This window comes from Chiloscyllium plagiosum, chromosome 1 (genome assembly GCF_004010195.1).
Source record: "Chiloscyllium plagiosum isolate BGI_BamShark_2017 chromosome 1, ASM401019v2, whole genome shotgun sequence".
Classification (NCBI taxonomy): Eukaryota; Metazoa; Chordata; class Chondrichthyes; order Orectolobiformes; family Hemiscylliidae; genus Chiloscyllium; species Chiloscyllium plagiosum.
Genome location: NC_057710.1, coordinates 76,513,720 through 76,541,711, shown reverse-complemented (window position 1 = coordinate 76,541,711; position 27,992 = coordinate 76,513,720). Strand labels below are relative to the sequence as shown.

Here is a 27,992-nt window from a genome sequence, read left to right as displayed (position 1 = left end):
AGAGCTGGCTGGCATGGGCAAAATGACTTCCATTCCCATTCTAATATTTATAGTACAATATTTATAACATCTCTAATTTAGTGCATCCAGCTGTACTGTCTAAACTTAAAAATAGTTAAATAGTTTTCTGTTTAAATTATCGTTTTTTTCTCTATTGGTCCTTCACTGATGGACTCAGCTTGTTTTGCCTTTTATGGGCTAATTTTGTCACCATGTTGCTGAAATAGTGGATTCTATGACCTTTCCAAATTCAGTAATGTTTGGATGCCATCCTATGGGAAATTCTCAAAGCAGTTATATACTCCTAAGATTGCACCAAGAATGTGCAAACATTGAAACACTAAAATCTGGAGGCAATAGAGTTAGAAAAAGTGAACACAAGAAAGTGACATGCAGAGATTTTGGTCGTGAGGGAGATGGGGAAGCTAATTCCAAACTCTGACAAGGGTGTAAAATTGAGAGGGCACATAATGGGTGACAGATACAACACAGCATTTTTATATCTTCACGTAAGTTGAAAGTTAGCCTTCTTACACAATGTGAAATAGAACCTGGAAGACATTTTGAACCCCTCGAATTATCAAGAGAGATTTCCAAAATCATCTTGCATTGTTGCGCTCTTCAACATTTTGCTGAAGTTCTCAAAACATGCAGCTACTAGAAGCAAATGGATCACTAATTGCAATACATAAATCATCATATTATGGTAGGAATATAGGACACAGATGCTATTTTAAGATTTAACTGGGCAGACAATGTTCCAAGCACACTGACTTGTATCTGCTACAGCTAAAGAAGAGTATAGAAGTTAGTACTTCTTTACTTTTGTGGGATTAAGAGGAGTGGTACTTCTACTCCAGCTTCCCCAGAGGTACCTGGCCCATGGTATCTGTTTAATGCTTAGTCTGCTGGCCCTGTTTAAAAAGTGGGCCATCCCTCAAGTGGACCAGGTAAGTCTCCCTGACTAAGTTTTCTGTATTCAGCAGAACATCAATGAGATATTTTTCACTGGGACGAAAGTGTCAGAAGCTATGAGCTTAGTTTGATAATGCTTTTTTATTTATTCGTTTTCTGGACTTAAAAGAATATCCTTTAGATAGTCAATGCAAAATGTTATCAAATTTTTGTTTTTAATAAATCATCCTTATATCTATTTTGTAAAATAAAAACAGTTCGTTCCTAAACAACTTTTAATTTATGTACCCTTCTAGCTATGAGTAATGTGCTGCTACTGCTAACAAGGGTGTTGAAATACTGCCTAACTTTTCAATGTATTATAAGTGATTGTTCAGACATTTTTACTCTGGCCGTGATATACTGAGCACAGTTTCATTTGAAAGTTGTTAATCTCTCGAGACTTATGTGACAAAATGGAATGCTATTTCTTTAATCATTATTTCTTTCAACTTGTAAAATAGGCCTTCTGGTGGTGGGAAGTACTGCCTTGGAGAGAGAAAGCGTTATCGATCCTGTAACACTGACGTAAGTGAAACCTTTAAATGTTACTGGCAGTGGTAATGGATGAACATGTAGTTTACTTTTACAATTGTAAAATCCTCCAGAGAAAACAACTGTTCACAATTAAATATAGAAAGTTCTGGAAATGTACAGCTGCAGCCATAACCTGCATGAGAAAGATACTTTTAATGCTTCCCATAGGACTCTTACTTCAAATTTCTTCTGAAGAAGACCACCCTTTGAACAGTAACCCACATTTAACTTTTAGATGTTAGCTCACCTGTTATGTATTTCCAGGATTTTCTTTTTAACTTTTAGATTTTCAATACACATGGCTTTTCTTTTTACCCTTTCAGCAGCATTAACAATTTGTATTTACTTTGTTTTTTTATTCAGAACATTCCAGAAAATGTTTTCCTCTATAACTCTTTCGATTTTTTTTTCCCAGTCAAAAGGCCCAGCTTCAAACTTTACCCAGCGGCTAGTTTTCATGAGATGGCCTACTCCCAGGCTTCATTCCCTCCAAATAGAACCAGTTACAGGTTGGGCCAGCTACTTAGGAGGGGGAGGAAGAAGTGTGGAAGGGCAATCGCAGTGGGAGACTCATTAATGAGGAGAGTGGTCAGGCACTTCTGTAGCCATAGACATGACTCCAAGACGGTATGTTGTCTCCTGGGTGCTAGGGTCAAGGACATCATGGAATGGCTCTGGGGCATTGTGAAGGGGGAGGAGGAACAGCAAGAGGGTCATGATCAATGACATGGGATGAAAGAAAAATGAGGTCCCGAGTAAGGAGGTTCTGATGGAGCTATGTATAATGTTAGTTAGGCTTCAGAACTGTGTGCATCTCTGATCACCTCATTATAGGAAGATTGCGATTTCACCACAGAGGATGCTAAAGAGATTAACCAGGATATTACCAGGACTGGAGCAATTCAGCTATGAAGAGAGACCTGATAGTCTGAGATTCTTTTCCCCAGATCAGAGAATGCTGAGGGGGATCTCATTGAAATGTACAAAGTTATAAGGGGCATAGATTGGGAGAAACATGTCTTGGAAAGGTCAATAACCAGGGGAACAGTACCGAGTAGAAAGTCTAGAGGTGATTTGAGGAACAATTGTTTTCACCAAGTGGATGATGCTGAGCTGGAACTTAATGCCTAAAAGGGTAGTAGAAGCAGGAATGCTCAAGACATTTAAGAAGCATTTAGATGAGCATTTGAAACATCATAGCATACAAGGTTATGGGCCAAGTGTTAAAAAATTGGATTAGAGTAGATTTGAATTGGATTTGTGTGTTCAGTGACTGGCATGCGTGTGATGGACTGAATATACTTTTTTCCATCCTGTAAATCTCTGATTCTATTAGGGAATTAGTTAGGAAATTGAAAAGCAGGACTTCTTTGGATTATTTACCGTGCCAAACAGTATTGAGTATATGAACTCAAGGATAGAGCAGATTGATACGTAGTTGGACAAATGGTGCAGAACAGAGGGGTTTAGGTTCCTGAGGCATTGGGACCATTTATGGGGCAGATGGGACCTATACAAGTTGGATCTGTTACATCTGAACAGGAAAAGAACTGGCATCCTCACAGGGAGGTTAGTGAATTCTGTTAAGAAATTTTAAACCAGATTGGTAGTGGGGCATGGGACCCTGACAAGTAGTTCGGAGGGGAGAGAAGCTGAGATGAAATTAGTAGTTAGCATGCAAGTAAGTGATACTGTAAGACAGAGAAAACTTAGACTAGGTAAGAAAGAAATGAATTTAGCAATAATAAATTTAATGCAAGGAGCATGATGAATAAAACAAATGGGCAAAGGGCACAGTTAGACAAGTGGGAATATCATATCAAAATTATAACCAAACCTTGGCTCAAGTAAGGGCAGGATTGGCAGCTCAACAAAGGTTAAAGGATTATTAGATGAGCTAGAGTGGGTACAAGATGGGTAAATATACTGTAGGAATAAATGCATTATGGGCCCTCAACATTCAGAGGGAGATAGAGGAACAAATGTGTAGTTACAGGGAAGTATAAGAATGCTAAGGCAGTAATAGCACTCAGTAGTTAAAAGGGGGTTTTAACCATTTAAATATCAACCAGGATCATCTTAGTGTGCAAGGTAGAAAAGGGAGAAAATCCTTAAATGGGATCCAATACATTAAAGAAAAGACCAGCAAGGATTGGGAAAGTTCTGGAAACAGTATTTGGAACTGAGAACGGATAGGTGAAGGGTATATGAGTAGTAGAGCATTTTGGAGATAGTGACCATAATTCAGTCAGATGAAGGATAATTATGGAAAAGGATAAGGCTAATTTTACCAAGGTAAGAATCAATGTGGTCCAAATAGACTGGGAGCAGCTAACTTAAGTTGTAAATGAAACTGTGTCAGGGCAACAGGAGGCATTCACAGAGGAAACAGTGAGAGTGCAGGGAAAATATTTCCTGTAAAGAGAAAATGTGGGACCAAGGCCAGGGAATGCTGGATATCAAGGGACATGAAGTTATGATTCAAAAAGGAGGAAAGGCTCATTGTAGATGCTAAGGGCTCAGTGGGGCAAAGTCTCAACAGAAGTATAAAAAGTGCAGAGGGAGCTTAAAATGGAAATTACGAAAGCAAAGAAAGCACAGAAGAGAATAACTAGAGAAGAATAGTCTCATTAGGAGCCATAGAAGTCATCCCATGTGAGAACCCAGAAGACATGGACACAGTCCTCAATGAATTCCTTGCTACGGTCTTCACAATAGAGAAGAACAATATCGGGTATAGACATCAGATGAAGGACAATGAAATCTTACAAGAAGTCAATATATATAGAGAGAAGAGATGCTCAAAGGGTGACACATCATTTTTATGTATGCCTGGTGCTGCTTCTAGAATGCCCTCTATAAGTCTCCATTGAATCAGGATTGATCTCTGGCTTGATGGTAATGGTTGAATGGGGGATATGCGAGGCCATGAGGCTGTAGACAGAGTACAACTGTGGTGGAATACAGTTCTTCATGGATACCCAGTCTTGAGTAGCTAGATCTGATCCCCTTGAGTATGGTCATAGCGCCACACAGGTCATGGGATAGAGATTCAACATACGAGAAGAGTTGAGATGAAATGTTACATCCAGAGGGTGATGAGAGTCTGCAACTCACTATCTTAAAGTGCCATTGAGTCATAAACCCCTGTCCAATTTAAGCAATAAATTATTTATTTGCGAAGTCATAGCCTTCAGGACAATGGTGATATTATGCAAATGGAAATCAATACTTTTACTAATGGTGTGGATATGTAGTTAGAAGTTCACCTCAGGATAAAATACAGCATCAAATTTGTAGACAGCCTGGTTCAGCCTGAAAGACTGAAAGACTTCTGGAGAACTCAAATTGTGATTTATCATTTAGACTGTGTCTTTTGAACCGTGTTTTCAAATCATCACAACTGATGATAATAGAAACCAAGGGACTGTCAGGATCCACTGTAAAAGGACACCCCTACCTGTGGAATGTTCCTCCCCCTCAATGTTTCCCAAACCTATTTGAAAATTAAAATGCCACTCTGTTAACTGTGAGTAATGGATTTGCAGCATAGCAGCTTACATCAGAGGAGAGGAGGCAATTCTGAAATTCCTGAAAAATGTCAGGTATGTCTGTAACACCTGTGATCAAAACCTTGCTGCTGGATTTGTTTGGACTGACCAGAGGTTGACAATGGCAAAGCAAATTCTTCTAAATTAGTTCAATATTTGTGAATTGGATCAGGCCAGATAAATCTGAACTTTGAAACAACGTTAGAGGCCATTTCATTATACTAATGAAATTTGCACAGCTGCTGGCACAGGCCAGAGAGGATTGACAGTGGTGCTATCAGCTGAGTGCTATGTAAAACGTAATTTTTGAGGCCATTAGATTTCAATGGGGTATAACATGTTTTGTGCAGCTTTTAAAATGGAATGTAATCTTGGTTCATGTCCCCACTGCACCACACCTTCCATATCACAAAGCTTTGCACTCCTGTCCTGGCCATTGCTAATTAACTGAGATCTCAGAGCTGCTGATCAATCCAGGTTAGATAGCAACTGTATAAGGCAGAACTTTTGTTTTGAGAGTGGAGCAGAAGTGCTGTCTCCAGGCAAGAGAACATTAAATGGCTGTGGATCTGCTGTGATTGGCCAGGATACATTCCCTGTGGTATATGGCATTTGTAACTATCTGCTAATAGCTAGACTGCATAATTAGTGATAGCTGATAGTAGATCACATGGAACTGGAACCTATGTATTGAAAGTTCTCAAGATGGCCTTCTTGAGCTTCTCCTGCACATTGTTCATGCATTATATCTGTCAAGGACACCCAGATGTCAGTTCTGTGGTTGCAACATTCCCCACAGACTCTTCGACTAGTGAGCCGGAAACAATACCATCCAAGAAATCCTGCCCACTGTGAAATAAAACAGATAAAATCCATCTGAAGTGGAAATTTAGCATTGGATGCTAAGGTTTGATAATTTATTGTAGTTTCTTGTCGAGGGATTGCATCAATTACTCTGCAAACACCTCATAGAGAAAGCTGTTAGTTTCTATAGTGCATACTCATTTTGAACAGTGAAGGTCAACAATTACAATGAACTAAGCTGCAAGCTTTCTTTCTGCTTTGATAATTTATTGTAAGAAACAAGACTTTCACAAAAGCCATGTCTTGTCAATTGTGAAATGTTGACAACTCACTTTGACTTTTCAGCTCTAACCTTGAGTCATGGAAGCAGTCATATTAGTAGGAAGGCAATATTTTTGTGAATGTGACTTGTTGTAAATTTATTACCAGTGCCAGTAGATTGACAGTGTAATATTTGAAAAAGTACGTCGAAAATCACTATGTCGGGGGAGGGTAAATTCCTGAGCAGACTGAGTGTTTTCTCATTGGAGCCCAACAGTCCCTAGGCATCTGTTAAGACAATTTATTGATTTAAAAAGTGACTGTAACTGGTTCAGATCACTAACAGAGAATATATAAAAGAGGAGACGGGGGCTCCAAAATCCAAATGCATGATTTCAAAATTCCTTAAGCATTTTAGCAAACACCCGCTGCAACGTTGGCAGAAGGTTGCAAACATTTCGGACAACAGCTGGATACACGGAGTGCTTGCCCTGATATATCCAGGTGTTATTTTCGGAGTGGAACTTCAGCCGATAACAAACATAACCATTGTCATAAGTGGAGGTGGGAATCTGTACATTAGAATTTCCTACATTTCAGGATCTCAAGGTGAATCGCCTGGTCAACCTGTGATTTTGGGAGTCAACTGGTGGCCCAGACCCATCACAAATAAAGTGAGTTAGTACACTGAACTGCTTCTAGATGAGCTAATGTGGCTTCAGTCTTTCCAGTGGAATCCCGTAATTTGGAACTTTGTCCGTCAGCAGGTGGTGGATGTGGATCATTAAATATTTTTAAGGCAAAGACAGATTTGTTAGTGTTAGGCAGGAGAATGACGCGTTGTCAGTAGAGGGAACGTAGAATTTGAGACAGAAGCAGATCATCCACAGTCTTAGTGAATGGCAGAGCATGCCGGAGGGGCCGAAAACAATACTTCTGACTTTAATTTAAATCTTCATGTCATAACGCACCAGAAGTACAGTTGATGACACAATCACTCGCTAACGAGTATGATTGTCTATCGAGGAAATTCTGTATCACTGCTGATGGGTTCTGTGGTGCTTGTATGGCTGGTTAGCCCAATCCTAGAGCTGCATATCCCCTGACCAGACTTCTGTCAGGGGTTTCTGGGAGGAGGTGGAATTGGTCCTTGGCCTTGAGCTCATTGGCATTCCTTTCTCTGTTTCCTTTTCCGAACTACCTCTTGCCAACAACTGTTCTTGAAGAATCGTGTCCCTTCATACAAGAAGTTTCCTCCAAGTCAGTTTCTTCTGAATCTTCTATGCATTGGCATCTATGTTGCACTTCTTGAGGGAATTTTTCAGGGAGTCTTCGAAATGCTTCCTTTGTCACTCTCTTGTTTGAGGATCTGGGTAAAGAAGATTTGCTTTGGTAGTCAGAACTAAGGCATCCTAAGCACATGGCTACCCCTTTGGAGTTGGTTTCAGATGATCATGCCTTGATGCTGGGCCTGTTATCTGCATCAAGGTTGCTGATGTTAGTACACCTATGCTGCCAGCTGATGTGGAAAATCCATCTCAAACAATAGTGACAGTACTTCTCAAGAAGTATAATTAGTAAGTTTGCAGATGACATGAAAATTGATGGTGTTGATAGTCAGGAGAATGGTCTCAGGCTGCAGACTGATATTAATCTGCTTGTAAATTGAGGTCTAAAAACATATGGATATACACCATAAATGGTAGGCCCCTTGGGAGTACAGATGAACAAATGGATTATGTTGTGTAAGTCCATAAATCTCTGAAGGTGTAACATAGGTATGTGGTGTTAGTGAAGAAGGCATACGGGATACTTGCCTTCAATAACCGGGATATAGAATACAGAAGCAAGGAAATTCTTACGAAATATTGATTAGGCCACAGGTGGAATACAATGTGCAATTCCGATTGCCAGACTATCAGAAGGACAGAAAAAAGCCAAAGAACTGCAATGCTGGAAATCAGAAAAAAAAACTGAAATTGCTGGGAAAACTCAGCAGGTCTGGCAGGATCTGTGGAGAGCAATCAGAGTTAATGTTTCAGGTCCAGTAACCCTTCTACTTTCTCTTCACGGACCTGCTGAGTTTTCCCAACAATTACTGTGTTTGTATTGGAAAGACATGACTGTGGAAGGAATTCACCAGGATGTTGCCTAAGATGAACAGTCTCAGTTATGAGGAGAAGCTGGATAGGCTGGGTTTGTTTTCATGGAGCAGAGGAGGCTGAGGAGGGAATTTGATTGAGACGTACAAAATTATGACACAATGTTTTCCTTCTGGCAGACATGTCTGAAATCAGAGGGCATATGTTTAATGTAAGGAATAAATGGTTTGGAGGAGATCTGAGAGAACAATTTTTCACTCAGAAGGTGGTGGAAATATGAAACGTGCTGCCAGAGAGGGTGATGGAGGCAGGTATTCTCACAATATTTAAGAAACATCTGGATGAGCGTTTAAAATGTCAGGGCATTGTAAGCTATGGACCAATTGCAAGTAAATGGGATTAGTGTAGAACATAGAATATTAGCATCAAATAGCACAGCGCAAAAAAGGCCTTTTGCCCACCATATCCATGCCAACCATGATGCCATCTACACGTACGTAGTCCATATCTCTCTATTCCCTGTCTGAAAATGTATCTGCCCAAATGCCTCTTAAATATTGCTATTGTTTCTGCTTCTACCACCTCCCCACCAGCGTGGTCCAGGCACCAACCACCCTCTGCTTAAAAACGTGCCTCCCACAACTCTTTTCAACTCTCTCCCTCTCACCTTAAACCTATACCCCCTAATATTTGATATTTCCACCCGGGTAAAAACTCTGATTATCCACCCTATCCATGCCTCTCATAATTCTACAGACTTGTATCAGATCGCTCCTCAGCCTCCAACGCGCAAGTGAAGACAATCCAAGTTAGTCTGACCTCTCCTTATAGCTAATACACTCCAACTCAGGAAACATCCTGGTAAACTTCTTTGCACTCTCTCCAAAGCCTCCACCTCCTTCTATAGTGTGGTGACCAAATCTGCACACAATACTCCAAGTGTGGCCTTATTAAATTTTTTTACAGTTGCAACATGACTTGCCAAGCTTTATACTCAGTGGCCTGACCAATGAAGGCAAGCATGCCATAAACCTTCTTTATCACTTTATCCACTTTTGTTGCCACTTTCAGTGAGCTTGGACTCCATGATCCCTCTGTATAACAATGCTATTCAGGTCCTGGCAATACTGTAAATTATCCTCCTGCATTTGACCTCCCAAAATGCATCACTTTACGATTGCCATCTGCCTTTTCAGCAGCCAACCTTCCAAATGATCTATATGTTACTGCATCCTTTGATATTCTTCCTCACAATCCACAACTCCGCCAATTTTCATTGTCTGCAAACTTACTAATCAGACCACCACCTACATTTTCATCTAAATCATTTATATGTAATAAAAATAACAGAGATCCCATCACTGATTCTTGTGGAACACCATTGGTCACAGGTCTCCAGTCAGAAAAACATCCTCTATCTGCCTTTCAGCCCAATTTACTATGGATCCCATGTGACTTAATCTTCTGGATCAGCCTACCATGAGAGACCTTGTCCACGTAGAAAACATCCACTGCCCTACCCTCATCAGTCATCTTTGTTACTTCATCAAAAAACTCAGTAAAATTTGTGAGACCAGACCTCCCCTGTACAAAGCAATGCTGACTATCTCTAATAAGTCCATTCTTTTCCAAATGTGAGTAAATCCTGTCCCGAGGAATCTTCCACAATTATCTTCCTACTCTACTGATATAAGGCATACAATTTCCTGGATTATCCCTGTTGCCCTTCTTAAATGCATTGGATAGGGAAGGAGAATGCAGGGGATGGACACACTTGAAATGTGGAGCTTATTCCAGGAACAGCTACTGCGTGTCCTCGATAAGTATATACCCATCAGGCAGGGAGGTAGTTGTCAAGAGGGGGAGCCATGGTTTACTAAATAAGTTGAAGCTCTTGTCAAGAGAAAGAAGAAGGTTTATGTGAGGATGAGGCATGAAGACTCAGCTAAGGGTCTTGAGAGTTATAAGTTAGCCAGAAAATATCTAAAGAGAGGGCTAAGAAGAGCCAAGAGGGGACATGAGAAGTTGTTGGCGGATAGGATCAAGGAAACCCTACGGTATATCAAGAATAAAATACTGCAAAATGTGGGAGCATTATACACTATGCAGAGGATAGTTTAGAACTTCAAAAGGACACCCACTTGATACATTGGGCAGGTAATTGGGATGTGAACTTCATTGTGGTGAATTGTGAAGTGATGATTCTTTGTTATAAAATATAAATTAAAGCATGCTATTCTAATGGGTATGCAGGAGCAGAGAGAGCTGGGTATATATGTACACATTTATTAAAGGTGGCAGGACATTTAAAGAGAGCAATTAATAAAACATACAGTTTTCTAGGTTTCATAAATAACAGCATGGAGTCCAAGAGCAAGGAGGTTTGATGAACTTATATAAATCACTGGATGGTCGTCAGGTGGAGCATTGTGCCCAGTCTGGATGGCACACTGAAGGAAGAATGTGAATGCATTGGAGATATTGCGGAAGAGTTATACAAGAATGGTTCCAGGGATGAGACACTTCAGTTATGAGGAAAGATTGGAGAATTTGTAACTGGTTTCTGTTAAAGGAGAAGGCTGAGAAGAAATTTTATTGTAAGTTTTTGGTCAGAGTGGATGGGGAGAAACTGTTCAAACTTATAAACAGTTTGAGAACATGGGAGCGTAGTTTTGTAGTGTTTTGCAAAACAAGCAAATGTAAGACAAGAAAAAAACCTACACAGCAAGAAGCTAGGATATGGAATGCACTGCCTGGAACTTTGGTGGAGGCAGGTTTAATTGAGTTATGAAAGGATTGTTTTTTTAAATAGAAATAATATTGTAATGGAGAAAAGACATCAGATTGGCTGTAACATAAAAGACTCAGAGATCTGGTGCACACATGCTGGGCTGAACCGCCTCCTTCAGCAATGAAACAATCCTGTAATTTTGTGATTTAGCAAAGTCACCTCTATGATTTTAACAGATAGGGACCTGTTTACTGTTACCGCCACCCCCCCCCCCACCCTCTGGCTAATTTAAACCTGTAACACAGAAAAGATTTACCCCGTGCGGTAACCCGTGAAATTTTGAGAGGCCAAGAACTATCCCAAAGGTCACTATTTAAAGTAAAAATTAACAACTTTATTTCTGAAAGTATAACAGAGAATAATTAAGTAGCAACTATTTACACCTCCTTTCTCTAACCTATCTTTTACCTTCCTATTCTACAATACTAGTCTGATAAAACCCCCCCAATTAAGACTTACCAAAAATTCAAATTTCAAAACCAGCCAGCTGTCGAATCTTCTTTTTGTATCTTCCTCTGTCTTCTTTTCTTTTTCTGAGGGATTTCTGTTTCACAGGTCACTGATTAATAAAGGTACCTTCAAGAGAGATTTTTTTGGGGCAGTCTGTACATGTTGGTGACTTGGCAGTTCCCTCTCAACTGTTCAGTTTTTCCTGGTCTTACACCCCCAAAGCATTGGATTGTGTCATTGCCTTTTAAGATTGTCAATATACTAAATTCAAACTGGATTGGAGTTTGGTATTTTTTTGGGGTATAATTTAAACTGAATGGCCGAATTTGAATTTGTTTCGTCGTCTCCAGGCAACCCAAATAATCTAGCTGTTGCGACCAAGTGTTACATTGTTACCTTATTCAGAACACTTGGCGCTGTCTCAGGTAGTTTTGCTCATTTTTAACTCTCTTAAAGATACAGTACACCCACATTTTAATAAAATTACAATTTTGGGACTATTATGCATCCAGTGCAGTAATTCCAAACATGCTGTATGTAAATATTATAAATACATAGCTATAATCATAAGCTAAAGGCCAATTGTTCTTTTGCAAGAAGCAAACTTTAAAATAATTGAGCATTCAAGAACATAAGAATTGACTTTTGTTGCTCCATTTGCACGTTAACTTATGCTACAGAAACACAGTTGCATTTTTTAAACATTTAAATGTATTTGTTAATTTTGATTGCCAGCTGTGATTTGCTGTAGTATTCTTGGTTGATTGTTAATGAAATAAAAACTATAAGGTAAATACTGTTGTGGTAAATGATATTATGTACTCAGCAATTAACTCACCATGTTGGAATTTTTATTGACACAACTCCTATTGTCTTGCAAAAAAGAAAATAGCTGACAGTCTTGTCTTTTTGGTGTTGCAAGCATTAACTCGTTGCGCCCAAATGATAATGCTGAAGCTACAAGCTGGAATTTAAATCACAGTAGTAGCACATTGATACCACTTTGGTAGCTCAGGCTTTGTAGCTGCACCTAGAAAAGTCAAAATCACCTGGACCCACAAACTTAAATATGACTAATTTTTATAACGGGAGTTTTTAAAATTTATTTTTATTTGATTGCATTTAGCTTTCAATTTCTTTCATATTTGACTTTGAAAATATTGCTTTTTTTGGAAAAGAAATTGGCCCAAGGAAAATGTAATAAGTAATATATTTCTTCAAATTCAGCAAAAAAATGTATAATCTCTGCCCCCAATTCCATTTAGCCATGCCCAACAGGATCTCGTGACTTTCGTGAAAAGCAATGTGCAGACTTTGATAATTTACCTTTTCGTGGAAAGTATTACAACTGGAAGCCATACACTGGAGGTTAGTATGCTTCTGTCTCCTTACTTTTATTTAGAGTCATAATGTGAGAGAGTAGTACAGCATGGAAACAGGCCCTTCAGCCCAAACTGGTCAATGCTGACCATGGTGCCCACTCAGCTAGTTCCAATTGCCCACATTTGGTCCATATCCCTCTAAACACTTTCCATCCCATGCACCTATCCAAATGTACCTGCCTCAACCATTTGCCATTTATTTTACTATTTCTCCTTTTTCTCCTTCTGCATTCCCCTTGACCATTTAACTGTCAAGCTATTTGAGATGGGTAGACATCACTCTGGCAGTATTACTAACTGTCCCCAGGGCATGTACATAAATAATTAGATGAGACTCTTTTTTCTGATTTATACTTCCTTTTTAGAGGAATCTAATGTCCAGAACTCATGGAAGCAATATTGAAATGCACAGACAACACTTATGCAATTATGGTTATACAATATATGATAATGTGATTAATTTGCTTTGAATTTTTCACTCCCCTTCAATATTTATAAAACTAATATGTAACTGAAAACACTCATCAAACAGTCCATGATCTCCACACATTAGCAACTAATGGGAAATGCATGTTTATGAATGATGGGTGACATCAGAAATGGGGATCAGGCAGTAGAGGACAAGTTGTCTCTCACTGTGCCTTGTCCTCCTCATTGTTGACCTCAACCATTTGGTCTCCTCCCTCTACTGAAAGTTAGTTACTAAAAGGTTGTCCATGCCTGCCTGTGGTCAATAGAAACTTGGATATCGTAATGGGATGCTACCATTACCAGTAAGGCTGAACCGTTATATCAGGCAGGAGCTTCAGATGAGGTGAGGGAATACCAGATTAATAACAATGGGCTCTATTCTCCCATCTGCCCCTGAATGATATGGATAATGGCGAGTCTCTTGGGAAAATATAGCGAGATCAGGAAGTAGAGATTCCTAACATTGAGAAAATAAGTCTGATTTTCCATCCAAAGTTTGATCGACAAGATAAAACTTGCGCTGGTGAGTGTCAAGAGGACCATATGCATACTCTAACATCTCATTATTACTTATTTTCACCTCATTTATTTGCAGTTTGCTATTCTCCCACACAGAAGACAGAAACTATATGGTGACAATTCCTGATATGAAAGAGCAAGTATCTGGCAAGTTGAACTCACTGCTTGCTCCTCTAAGCCTGCATCTTAGCAAGCAATCTTCAACATCACAGCTCCAAGAGTAGTGACCATCTGCATCTTTTGTCCACAGATTTTGGTAATGCACATGCACTAGTCTAGACACATCATTATGAGCAATTCTGACTCATTTAGGACACGGGGTACAGTTCTCCACTTCAGTGCTGAACTTTGAATCACATCAGCATCTTTCCTTGTACTGCTGTTGCCTGGCAGCTTGCACACAGTGACAGGAGCTCATGACATGGATTGAAGCAGGGTACATCTCAGGAGTCTTGGCTGACTCCTTTAGGGGTCACACCCTTTATGACTACTTGGATGTTCCCAACATCTTTACCCACTTTGCCATTTTGCCCTTTGTTACTTCATTCAGAAATTACAGGTTCACCCAACTTCTGTCTTGCTTTGCCTTTTGGCATTATAGTAGTAATTGTTGTATTCCCAGAGGACCAGAGGACTGTTCTGACCTTAGACAGAGATGTCTGGTGACAAATTTAACCTGATGGTCGCCATGTCTCAAACAAAGGGCAAGGTCAAGAAGACTGAACCTTAATGGTAACCTCGGCTGGTGTGGGAATTGAACCTATGCTGTCAATGTCACTCTGCATTGCAAACCAACCAACTAAGCTAACTGACTTCCCATTTAGAAGTTAAATTCTTGCCCCAGTTACCAGCACTGAACAGTCAAGGGGGCAGACGTGTTGTCGTACAAAACTGTGCCATGTCATTGCCACATCTCCAGCATGTTGCATCGGCTTACATCACAAATACACTGCTCATGCTTCAATAAAGTGTTCATGCCTTGAAAGTCTAGGAGTAGTCATCAGTCAAGCCAAGGAGGACTGTTGTCTGTCAAAAGGATGCTGCATGTTCAGTCAAAGGCAGCATTTGATATCAGTCTGCCACATGGTACCGTAAGACCATAGAACATAGGAGCAGAATTAGACCATTCAGCCCTAGTCTAGTCTAGTCCGCCATTTGATCATGGTTGATATGCTTCTCAACCCCATTCTCCTGCCTTGTCTCCATAAGCCTTGATCTCAAACAAAAACCTATCTATTTCAGTCTTAAATGCACTCAATGACTTGGCCTGTACAACCCTTTGTAGCAATAAGTCCCATATATTCACTGCTGTCCAGCTGAAGAAATTCCACCTCATGTCAGTTCTGAAGAGTCATCCCTTCACTCTGAGGCTATGCCCTCAGGTCCTAGTCTCTCCTACCATGTCCACTCTATCCAGGCCTCTCAGTATCTCAGTAGGATTAAGAGAACTGGTCTGTGTCAAGTTAGCCCATGTAGCTTCATTCATAGAGCTGCAGTTAGAACGAAAGTCAATCAAACGTGATGATATAATGAAGTAATACATTTATGAATATGAGACTCTGTTTCCAATAAAATATGAGCTATGCCACTTATGTGCCCTCAGGAGCTTTCCTTTTTCATTTTCCTCCCATCGTATGTACAGTTCAGAGCTTTTCATGGCTGGCAGTGATTGACCTGGACTTTAAATATGGTGCTGGTGGTGATTATCATGATAGTTCCCAGCACTGGTGAGTACTTCTGCTGGTGATGAGTGCAAGATATTGTGAAAATGGCGCATACATATTGAGATGAGCAAGGGGAATTGGTTGAGAAAACATGCTAGAGCTCACAAAGAGAACCTGTCCTGAAGCTCCCTGAAATTGACACTGAGCTGATTTTTGGTAAAGTTCAACCTAATGTTTATTTTTCTGATTTTATGGAATGCATGGTTGCTCAGAAGACTAAAGTGGAATAATCTGGTATGAAATGTGACCTTTTGACTTTTTTTCATGTAGAGAACATTAGTACATTGTACTAATCTGCTTTATATTTAAATACTCTTATTCTCATTCAACAGGTGGCGTTAAGCCATGTGCTTTAAACTGCTTGGCTGAAGGGTATAATTTTTACACTGAACGGTCCCCTGCAGTTATTGATGGAACTCGTTGCCATGCAGACTCACTGGACATCTGTATTAATGGAGAATGCAAGGTTGTACATACTCTATTGTCAAATAATTCGGAACTTGTAACATATTTCCTTAAGAGTCCCCTTTCCAACTAACAGCACATTTTTCTCATAAAGTACAAACTATTATTCTCTTCAAGATTTGATATTCTTGCGATTCTGTCCTGATGAGTAAAACGCAAAGTGCTTCAATGGCATGTCTTTTTCCAGCATTACTCAAGTATTGTACCCTAACAACTATTACATAGTGGGGATGGCACAGTGGCTCAGTCGTTCGCACTGTTGCCTCAAAGTGCTAGGGACCTGTGTTTGACTCCATCCATGGGTGACTATGTGTTGAGTATACACATTCTCTCCCTGTCTGTGTGGGTTTCTTCTGGGTGATCCTGTTGCCTCCCAAAATTCAAAGATGTGGGGTTAGGTGGATTGGCAGCATCCGAGGAGCAGGAAGGACTGAGGAAGGCTTTTGCCTGAGACGCCGATTTTTCTGCTCCTCGGATGCCACCTGACCTGCTATGCTTTTCCAGCACCACTCTAATCTTGACTCTAATCTCCAGCATCTGCAGTCTTCACTTTCACCGGGTTAGGTGGATTGGCCATGCTGAATTGCCTGCAGTGTCCAGGGATATGCAGGCGAGGTGGATTAGCCATTGGAATGCAGGGTTGCAGGGATAGGGTGGGTCTGGGTGGGCTGCTCTTTGAAGGGTCAATATGGACTCGATGGGCCAAATGCCTGTTTACACACTATGATAGGTATTTCAGGGAGAAAGATTCACTCTAGATGTCTTGGTAGCTGTGCTTAACCTAACAGACACTTACACTAATTAAGGGGAATGCTTTAGAAGGTCTACAGCTCTAGTTATGCTATAACATCAAGGATGAAATGAGATTTAAGTTATTTTTTAAATAGAGATAGAATTTAGCTTATGTGACTCAGCGATCATTTCTGTTGAGCTGTGTTACTAATATCCTCTAAACATGATCCCCATTGAAAAGAAATCTATTGTTGCAATTTATATTTGGCAAAGAGACAAATACAGTATCATTCATGCTACTTATTAGTAAATTGTTTGACGGAGAAGTAATGGTTTGTGTGTTTTTCTCTCTCTCTGAATGGCTTTAGTGAATCAAGCCATGAATAAATGTTGCCCTTTAACAGCCTGATTATAAAAAGTGATTGGCTGAAAAATTTGCTACAGAAGCCAGAGGCCCTCTGAGTAGGTATGTAATGCTTCCGGCTGTGTCTGGCGCAGCTTATATGGTGCCCCATTGCTGGAAAGAGAGAGCATGCTGTGCGTGTGCTGAATATATTCCAGCTGGCCAGTCTGTGCTGTCAAGCAGCCATTCCAGTGGATTTGACGCACTTGTTCTATATGCACTGGGCTGCACATCTCATGAATGTATTCTCTTGTCACTCTAAGTTGAGCGCATTTATTTCCGAGAGGAGCATCCCTACTAGTGCAATTTAAAGGCCAGCCTTTCAGCCTTCAGGGGAGGTGATCTTGAGTAATGTTTGCTATTAGAACATCTGTGAAAGTGCATGGAGAATTTTTAATGGTGAAGTGTTAAGTTTCTGGATTTGGGGAACAGTACTGCTACATCTTCATGGGGAGATAATCGGATTTATAACCACACAAAAGCTACAACAGACATTGAGACTGTAGATCTAGAGCCTCTGGCATAAGACGAGGAGGCAGGGAGGGGACATTGGGATTCCTTTGTTCTAGATGAGCTGTATGTGAGCACCTATTCAAACTCTGGCTCCCTTAGGATAGTGTCTCCACATCCATTGCTACCAGGTGCCCCTATCATTTGCAGTGTTCTGTTGCAGCACCCTCTTGTCCAGAATCTTACATTGGAAGCCATTAGCAGAAGCCCTTCATTATATTTTTATCAAACAATGCATCAAATTATAATAAAGTATTCCCTTGTGCATTCCCTTCGTCCTTGTCCCGTAGATGTCCTCGTCTGTCCTAGTGCTCCAATGCAATGCTATCTCAGTGCTGCGAGTGGGAGGCTGCTATGTTCAGTGATGAATCTGCAGGACAGTTTTAAACAGCTCTGGGACTTGAGATCCCAGCTTTAGGTTGCACCACCTCAGATTATGTGACAGTGGTTGGACTGGCTATGAGAGGGGTAATGGCAAGAGTAGTGGTGGAGTGGCTGTGGTGAGAACATGACTATTGTCATCTTGGTTTATACTCAACATTGTTACTACTACTCTTATGGAGCAACAACTCACCAATCCCAGTGACCTACTGCCTTGGACAGTCTTGAAATCCTGCCTGCCCCTTGGAACACTGATAGCCACAGGCCATGATGACAGCGGTATGAACCTGCAAGACAAAGACATATAATTATTGACCTCCAAGTGAGCTTCCACTGCAACATTAAGGTTTGGGGTAGCTGCTGTCAGTGTTGCAATGTGTCTGCAAGTGCTGTAAAGGGGTTTTAGCCATCATTTTAAGGTAGACAAGATGGGCTCCAAACTCTGTACCAAAGTGAAGCAAGACTCCACTATGTACTCTGCTAGTAACAGGAGGCTGTCTGCAGGTCTGCCAATGCTCCAAGTATCTTGGTATGTCTAATGAGGTAGTGTGTATTTTTTTATATATACGAAATATATACCACCTCGTCAGTACCTTGCAGGACAATTTCAAGCAGCTCTGAGCATTAGGAGCCCAGCCTTGGGCTCCGGAAACAGCAGCACTTCAACATAAACAACCCCTTAGCATCTGAGATGCTCCCATCAATATGGCCACCCTAATCCACCTGTAAACTGGCACACTTTTCTATCTTTTCCCCTTGCTTCAACCCAGTCATGTCCTGTGATTCACCAAGTGCAGATCACAATTTGAACTGACCCTGTAAAGTATGCACATTACCAGTACCTGAGCTGGTGACAACTCTCCTTCATCAATGCTATTGTATTGCTCTCTCCTCTCATAAAGCTGCTGTAAGTGGTCAGTGGTATCTAAAAGCAAAATATCAAAAGTGAAAGATTGGGATGAGTGAAAGTTGGATATGTTAGAAGCAACGGTAACAACTTCCTACATATTTTGCCAAATAGGATGAGGGTGAGGAAGGAGTTGAGAAAGTGCATAAAGCAAGAGGGTAGGTCATCCTCAATGTTCTGCCTGAGGCTAGATGCCAGGAGGTCCTTTGCGGCTGGATCCACAATATAGAGAGCCATCTCTTTTCTTGGGTTTCGGAGATACATGTATCATTGGCTCCTATTTTCTGCTCAGCTTCTTTGTGCTCCCAACCTTCCAATTAATGTTGTAACCACAATATTTATATGGCTGTTCCAGTCAAGTTTCCGTCAATGATAATCCCAGGATGCTGATGGGTGGGCATTCAGATATGATAATTGTATTGACTGTCAAGAGGAGATTGTTAGATTCACTTGGATTGGATGTGGTCATTGCCTGATCCATATATAACACAAGTGTTTCTCCTCCTGTTCTTTTCCTTTCAGAGAGGTCTCATGACCTCTCTTTGCCTATAGAGGCTTCAGTGCAGTATTTGTGAAACTGGAAGCTTCAATGTTCTCTGTTGCTTTACATGGACTGGTCCTATTTGCAGCCAGTGTAAGTGCAGACAGCCAGCAATAGCTCCCTTCCACTCTGTGCTGCTCCACCTTAAGAGGGACAGGCTACCTTGAAGAGGAACAGAGTGGCTGCATCACATTATCAGTCTCCTGTTGTCACTTAAGCAGCTAACAACACTAACCACACTCTGGCCAACATTATAATCATTTACACAAGAAGACAGCATGAGGTTTGTGTGCTGTATGTCTGATCAGAAATGAATGCAAGCTGAATATAAATCACCACCCATCTCTGCACACCAAAAGCTGAAAACTGACCACAATGAAATTTCAGTCTGAATGTCTCCCCAGTGTTTACGAAGAAAAACTCTTATGTTACAGAAAAGTTGTAAAATTCAGCAACATTGCAAACTGCATGCCTTTCACTGGTTCCATACCATCTACAACCCTCGGGCTGAATCAAAGTAAATGACTTTGCAATAATGTAATGCAGGTTCACAAAAGATTTACTTCCAGCCATAAGCAGACATTCCTTGTCAAGGTTAAGGAGGCTTAAATTGTCGATTTACACACTTTAAAGCACTTAAACTATGTCTTCACACTAACTCATAGAAGCACCAGAAAGTTTGATGTAAAAAAACACGCACACTTTATGGTACTTACTACAAAAGCAGCCACCACAAAGCTTAAAACTAGGTGGGAATGACAGGACCTTTCCTGCCACTGTGTAGTAATCTGTAAGTCCATTGTGGATCTACAAGTGACACAAGATAAACTGCACCTGCATGGCCTCCACAAGGTTCACACACAGAACAAATAAATACTGCAGATAGCCACAGGGAACAACAAATGTTCCAAAAATCATGTTTCTCTGCTCTGTTATATTGTTAAGTCTCGACAAATATTTCTGGATGTTTCACTACGGATTAGGTTAGTTCCACAAGAAAGTTCTTGTAAGTGTTTATTTTGGTGAAAGAAATGTTGCAGCAGTTACTGCTCAAAATGTTTGCCACAAATGGGAAAAGGTCACATTTTAATTGCTGGATCTCAGTGCTATCCTGTGTTTTTCTTCTCTATCAAACAAGTATACATAAGGAGTAAAGAGCAAAGGTTAGCTCTTTAGTCTGACATTATCAATATATTTCCATAGTGGTTAAGCTTAACTGCTGAATGACATAATTCAGGTGATGGAAGAACAAATCCAAATTCTGAAGGTCTCCCATATTATATTCTTTTAGAGAGTCACAACGTTCAAGTGAACAGCGTTTTTATAAAATTATGTCTTTATGTTATTTTGGTTCTCTCTTCCTTTCTGCTCCCATATACCCAAAGAGACCAAGATATTAATTTTACAATTGTCAAGTCAACACTATCAATAAAAAAATCAATATGAAACTAAAAGCAATCGGTAAGAATGAAATTCAATGCCCAGAAATTAACATTGTGGCTATGTAAACTGTGCACATTCAATATTTCACTTGCCCATTTTAAAAGTATTGCCCAACAGTTAGAAGTTCAACTGGCAGTATTCTACAATACAAATCTTCACTTATTATTGTTTCTGGAATTTTCTTTTCTGATCTAATCTGCTCCAAAGTATAAGCTTCTGTCCTCTTTCTTACCTAAAACTTCAAGGCAAAGAATTGAATTTAATAAATGCAATGGCCCGTACCTCAGACTGTGCAGATTTTGTCTCACCTTTATGACATGCTAAATAGTTTCAGAGAAAGATTTTAAATCAAACTCCTCAATTACTTAAACATTACATCATTCTTAATAAAATCACATTTGCACATGCCGGAGGTCATTGCTTTGAACAGAGCTCGATCATATTGGACCTTACAAATCACTCTGGCAGTGTGGGCATTGAAGAGTTATATTTTAAGAAGGAGTCTGGACAAAGCATGAGACTGTTGTGATTAGGTCATTGCGTATATGATCTATGTACATGTGATGCCAGACAAAATTACTGACCTGAGCTCAGCAACATGCAGACATAATCAACACAACAGTGCTCCCATACATACAATGCACACATACAATGAGTATTGTCTATGAAACTCTTTTTATGTACTCATATGACCACTTGGGTTAACTCTGCTAATGGTTGACCATCCCTGTTAACTTGGCAGATTTACCTATTGGCTGATCCAACTGACCAGGAATACCTCAGAGTTGAATTATGTTGAGTTGATTGATCTCAGTAGAGTAGTTTTAGGAGTATGATAGAAGACATCAGTGTCTTAGGCTCAGGAGCTTTTGTTCTTGATTAACACTCAATGACAAATGTTGGAAGTGAACATGTATCAATATTAAGTGAGGCTAGGAACAGCCCCCTTTCTAATACTGCTGTCTCACCCAACCCTATCAAATGATCAATACATACTTCTACTTAAGTCTGACACATGAATAATGGCTTGGAACCAGTATTGGACGAGGGTGGACAAAGCTAAAACTCACACAACACCAGGTTATAGTCCAAGCGGTTTATTTGGAAGCATTAGCTTTTGGAGCGCAGCTCTTTTATCAGGTGGTTGATGAAGGAGCAGCGCACCGAAAGCTAGAAAATGAATAATAGACACTGAATCAAGGTACCATGGAATAGGGCATGGCCAGTGTATGATTCAATAGGGTGGAGCTAATGAATTCACAACAATAGGGAGGAAAACGTATGTTTAAATTTAAGTATACAAAGATGACATAACCTTATCTTTTGGCAATCATACATAACGTCTGCTTTATAATTAATGCTTTATATGGTTTTGTCTACATGAGTTAGCAATAAATCGTTTCCATTATTTCAACAGTATCAAAATGATAAGTCAGCTGTTTTGATTTACCTGTTTCTTTGTGTCCAAAGCATGTAGGGTGTGATCATATTTTGGGATCTGATGCAAAAGAAGACAGATGTCGCATTTGCGGGGGTGATGGAAGCACTTGCGAAGCAGCGGAAGGTCTATTCAATGATTCTCTGCCTCGGGGAGGTAGGTGGACATAGCCACAGTTCAGCAATCAGAGCAGAACATTGAATACCAGCATGAAATGTTCCTTTTCCATGGAGTTAAATGATTTATGACAGTCAAATGACTTTTTGATTAAATGAAAGTGTTTGTAATGTGCCAATTTTAAAACCCCAGGGCATTACTGCTTTGCTGTGAAAAGTGGACTGGCTTGACAGGTAATCAAAACATTACTCCTACCTGGGGCCTGTTTCCTTAGAATATCAAATGATATCCAGTCAAGCATGACTAATAGCTTGTCTTATTTTCAGCAGAAGGTATTGGGTATGGAAACAGGTAATATATTTTCCTGATTGCCTTGCTATGATTCCATTACATCCTCGCGACTTACACGTGGACATTTTGAATGTCTGCTGTATCTCATGAAAACATCACAACTTTCAATTAGCATTCAGGCTTAAAAAGTAAGACCTGCTTACCTGTTGGTAATTCATGATCTTAACCATTTTCCAAATGGTTTCATAAAATCACAAGCACAGAGAAAGCTTTCCAGCTTTTCTATTCAAGTCTTCTGTCATGGTGCTCAATTGTTTAGTTTCTCATTCCATGGCTGAAGGTTTCGGTCATATCATGCTGGATCAAGAGTTGTTATGCAGCCTTGCATTGAGTTCCAGGAGCAGACAGTGCTGAAGCCAATGTTCTCTAGCTACCCAGCACCTCTGTAGGAAGCAGGAGGCTGGAAGAACACAGCAAGCCAAGCAACATCAGGAGGTGGAGAAGTCTGTCTGGCTTGCTGTGTTCTTCCAACCTCCTGTTTGTCTACCTTGGATTCCAGCATCTGCAGTTTTTTTGTCTCTAACCCAGCACCTCTGAGCACACATCAGTTCTGTCACATTATCATGTATGCATTCCCATACTGAAGTTTAGAGGGTTCACAAACTTAAAGGAATAAGTCACACATAGGAAAGCAGAAAAATTAGAAGTAATGTTGATGGGTCAGCTACTAGCACAATCTACTTTAATCTCCTCATTGATATCATTGAGTAATACTGTGCAGGGTGTTCACAGCATGGGTCTTGGGGGAATAAACAGTCTGTAAGTGGTGCTACATATATTTAACTTCATACCAATGTCAGTGACTGTTTGTGTGATGATCTCTGGTATCAGTCCGAAACGTAGTTGCAACTTTGATGAAAATATCTGAAATTCTTATTTTGACCGAGAGGAGGGTATGAAGAAGGGCTGAAGAAGGGCTCATGCCCGAAACGTCGATTCTCCTGCTCCTTGGATGCTGCCTGACCTGCTGCGCTTTTCCAGCAACACATTTTCAGCAAGAGGAGGGTATTACTCATTCAATGCTATTTAGTCTGGACTGTGCAGCTTACTACAGTAATTCAAGTTCTCTGCAATGCATAATTTGATGCAGTCATGTCAGGCAGGATTCAGAGATTTAACAACACATACAATTCGCAGGACTGCTTTCAGAAAACAGGCAGACAAATAGGGCTAATTCTGTCCAGTTCAGAGATCAAAAAGTCCTAACATTTTGAAGTAAAGTGAATTCACAGTGCAAACACTATGGAGTTCAGGGAACATGAGTGCTAGCACTCTGGCGTTCGGGAACATGAGTGCAAACACTATGGAGTTCTGAGAATGCATAGCATTCACATAACTCTTTATTAGTTATGTCCAGAATTTATTATTCTGGACAGTCCAGAATTTATTATTCATCTCAAATTGCTCTGATGTGAGCTACTTCCTTTAACATCTGGAGTCCTGTCAGAGGGGAGTTCCAGGATCTTGACTCAGCAATGATAAAAGAATAGCAGTATGTTTCCAAGTCTAGATGGTGTGTGGCTTGAAAAGGAAATTGTACGTGCTCATCTATCTGCTGCCCTTGACTTCTATCTGGTAGAGGTTGTGTCTTATGAATAGGACATATAATTGCCATAGTGCTTTAGTAGAGAAGAGTGTAAATGTTGAAATGGTGCCATTGAAGCCAGATGCTTTCTAGATTAGATTAGATTAGATTAGATTACTTACAGTGTGGAAACAGGCCCTTCGGCCCAACAAGTCCACACCGCCCCGCCGAAGCGCAACCCACCCATACCCCTACATTTACCCCTTACCTAACACTACGGGCAATTTAGCATGGCCAATTCACCTGACCTGCACATCTTTGGACTGTGAGAGGAAACCGGAGCACCCGGAGGAAACCCACGCAGACACGGCGAGAATGTGCAAACTCCACACAGTCAGTCGCCTGAGGCGGGAATTGAACCTGGGTCTCTGGCGCTGTGAGGCAGCAGTGCTAACCACTGTGCCACCGTGCTGCCCACGGCATTTCTCATGGATAGTGTCAAGCATCTTGCATTTTATTGAAGCTGCATCAATCCAGACAAGTTGACAGTATTCCATGACATGTCTGCTATGTTTCTTATAAATAATGGAAAAGCAATGCAAGAGACAGATCAGTTATTCACTATAGAATTCATAGCCTCTAACCTACTGTTGTAGCCACAATATTTGCATGGCTGGTTAAGTTCAGTTTCTGGTCAATGTTAATCTCCAGGATGTTGATATTGTAGGATTCAGTTATAGTAATGCCATTGAATGGGGAGATATTTCAAGTTCCTCTTTCTGGAGATTGTCACTGCCTGGCACTTATGTGGCACAAATGTTGCATGCCACTTATCCACCCAAGCATGAATGTTGTCCATGCCTTGTTGCAAATGGCCACAGACTGCTTCAGTTGCCAAGGTGTCATAAGCAGTGCTGAGCATTGTATAATCATCAGACAACATACCACTTCTGATCTTTTGATAGAGAAAAGGTCATTGATGAAGCAGCTGAAGTTAATTGGACCTAGGACATTGGCCTGAGGAACTCCTTCAGAGATATTCTGGAGATGAGATGTCCAATGTTCAACAACCACAATTATCTTCTGTTGGGCTGGTATGATTCTAATCAATAGAGAAACTTGCCCCAATTCCCATTGATTTCAGTTTTGTTAGGGCTCTTGATACCACATTCGGTCAATTGCTTTCTCAATGTCAAGGGCAGTCTCTCTCACCTCACCTCTGGAGTTCAAGTCTTTGTCCATGTTTGGATCAAGGCTGTAATGAGGTCAAGGACCAAGTGAACCTGGTGGAACCCAAACTGAGTGTCAGTAAACAGATACTCGATAAGCAAGTGCTGCTTGGTGCCCTGCTAGTGATACTGTCTGTTGTTTTACTGATGATTGAGAATGGATTGATAAGGCACCAATTGACTAAATTGAATTTGTTCTACTTTATGTATATCAACTTATGTAGGAAATTTCCTATCTTGTTGGATAGTTGCTAGTATTCTGCACTGGTGTTGAACAGCTTGGTTCAAGGACACAGCTAGTTCTGAAGCACAAGTCGTCACACTAATCCTGGAACGTTGTCAGGGTCCTTATCCTTTAAAGTATCCAGTCTCTGAGTTTAGATAGTGCACAGCATGAACACATCTTGGTTGAGAAAGAAAATGGTTTGTTGGCCTTCATTGTGAAATAACTCAAGGAGAGGTGCAGGGATATCTTGCTGCAATTATATGGTGTGGCTACATCTGGAATATTGTGTACAGTTTTGGTGTTCTTATCTGAAGAAGGATGTTCTTGTTATGGATGGCGTGCAATGAAAGTTTACCAGATTGATTCCTGGGATGGCTGTACTGATATCTGGAGAGAGACTGGATCAATTAGGACTATACTCACTGGCATCTAAAAGAGGAATCTCATAGAAACTTATAAAATTCTAACAGGATTAGATAGGGTAAATGCAGGAAGAATGTTCTCCATAACCAGAGTAAGTCCAGAATCAGTTATCATTGTTTAAGGTTAATGGGTAGGCTATTTAGGACTGAGATAAGATGTTACTCCACCCAGACAGCAAGTGGGCCTTTAGAATTCAATGCAACAGAAAGCGGCTGAGGCCAAGGCATTGAATGTTTTCAAAAGTGAGTTATAGTTCTTCGGAGTAAAGAGATCAAATGATATGGAGAGAAAGCAGGAACAGGGTACTGAGTTGGATAATCAGCCATGATCCTGTTGAATGAGGGCAGCAGGTTCAAAGGGCCAAATGGCCTATTCCTGCTTATATTTTGTAAATTTCTATGTAAAAAGGAGTTGCCACAAAGAGATATTAATATCAAGATCTGAGGGGACTAATAGTTAATGCAGATCAGCAATCAAAGCATTGATGGGTCCATGAATAAGCCAAGCTTACGTTTTGAGATGAATATGAATCCTCTAGAAGCCCATACCAGAGTTGAAACATTAACTCCTTCTCCCTCTACAGATCATACCAAACCTGTTGAGTTTCTTTGTGTTTGTTCGTGTTATGCTGAGAGACAGCTGAATGAAAACATCAGTTTGAGAAAAAGAAATAAATACTTACAGAAGAGTTAGCAATAAGGTCATGGCCAGATGGAGGAATGCAAATTTTGCAGAGTTCATCACGTGCAAGAAAGCAAAGCAGAGTGGGGAAAGCAATGCTCTAACTACAACAAGCTGAATCACTTTATACATAAGTGGTTAGCTAGCAACAAAGGAAACAAGCCTATAAAGATGGCTACCTGAGAGAGATCAACTGATAATTCTGATGAATTACTTTGTACCACACAACAGGTCTAAACGTGAAAAATGGTTTGTGACTGTTAGAATGATGACTACAGAAGGGGAGCATAAAGTTAATGTGAAGTTCATTGAAATTATACTTTGCGCAACATCATGACTTTCAGAGACCTGTGCAAAGTTGTCAAAAAATGAAACCCTCAAAGGCATGGAAAGTCGTACAGGCCAAGGAGTAATATCATACTGCACCCAAGGTACTTTTTCAAGATCATGCCAAGTTGTTGTAACAAACATGAGTGACAAAGTCATGGTGAAACAACAGAAAACCAAACTTTATGTCAATAAAGGTGCCAAGTCATTGCCAGACCTGAGCACTGTAGAGTCAGTCAGAGTGCAAATATTCAGTGCTCTCTACAAAAATCAACCCATCTAGCAACTGGGACCTGTATCACCCCAACCATATGCAGTGAATGTGAACAGCTAAATATGCCCTTGCAACTGCAGATGTCTTTATGTAAGAAGTAAAGCTGTTCCTTGACTGCATGTAGCTGACAGGAAGAGGCATGCACAAAGTACAGGATTCTCAGTCCCAGAGATCCACTATTCCCCAGCAAAAGAAATAGATCAGCAACAATAATTGAATTGAATTGAACTTGCCACAGGAATAACACCTCACAGAGAAGTAAAATCACTCTACAAATAGGCAGATACCAGAGGGACAGTCAATGAAAGATCTATATAATTTAAATACCCTTCTTAACAGCAGAACAACAGCCTCCAAGGACTGCAGCAATTCACAAGGACAGTTGACAACCACCTTCTCTAGCACAAATAGAGATGCGCGATGGATGCCGACCTAGTTAGCAATGCCCTCATCCTACTAACAAAGTTTTAAAA

General features: G+C 40.4%; 1 protein-coding gene across 1 annotated transcript in view; it reads left to right on the top strand.

Annotated features, from left to right (window-relative positions):
- adamts6 (ADAM metallopeptidase with thrombospondin type 1 motif, 6) overlaps positions 1–27,992 on the top strand; it is a 301,285-nt gene that overhangs the window by 207,778 nt on the left and 65,515 nt on the right. Inside the window, exons 15-18 of the mRNA XM_043689575.1 lie at positions 1,419–1,482; positions 12,716–12,818; positions 15,879–16,012; positions 22,399–22,522. Coding sequence (XP_043545510.1) covers positions 1,419–1,482; positions 12,716–12,818; positions 15,879–16,012; positions 22,399–22,522 — 425 coding nt within the window. The remainder of the gene's footprint in view (positions 1–1,418; positions 1,483–12,715; positions 12,819–15,878; positions 16,013–22,398; positions 22,523–27,992) is intronic.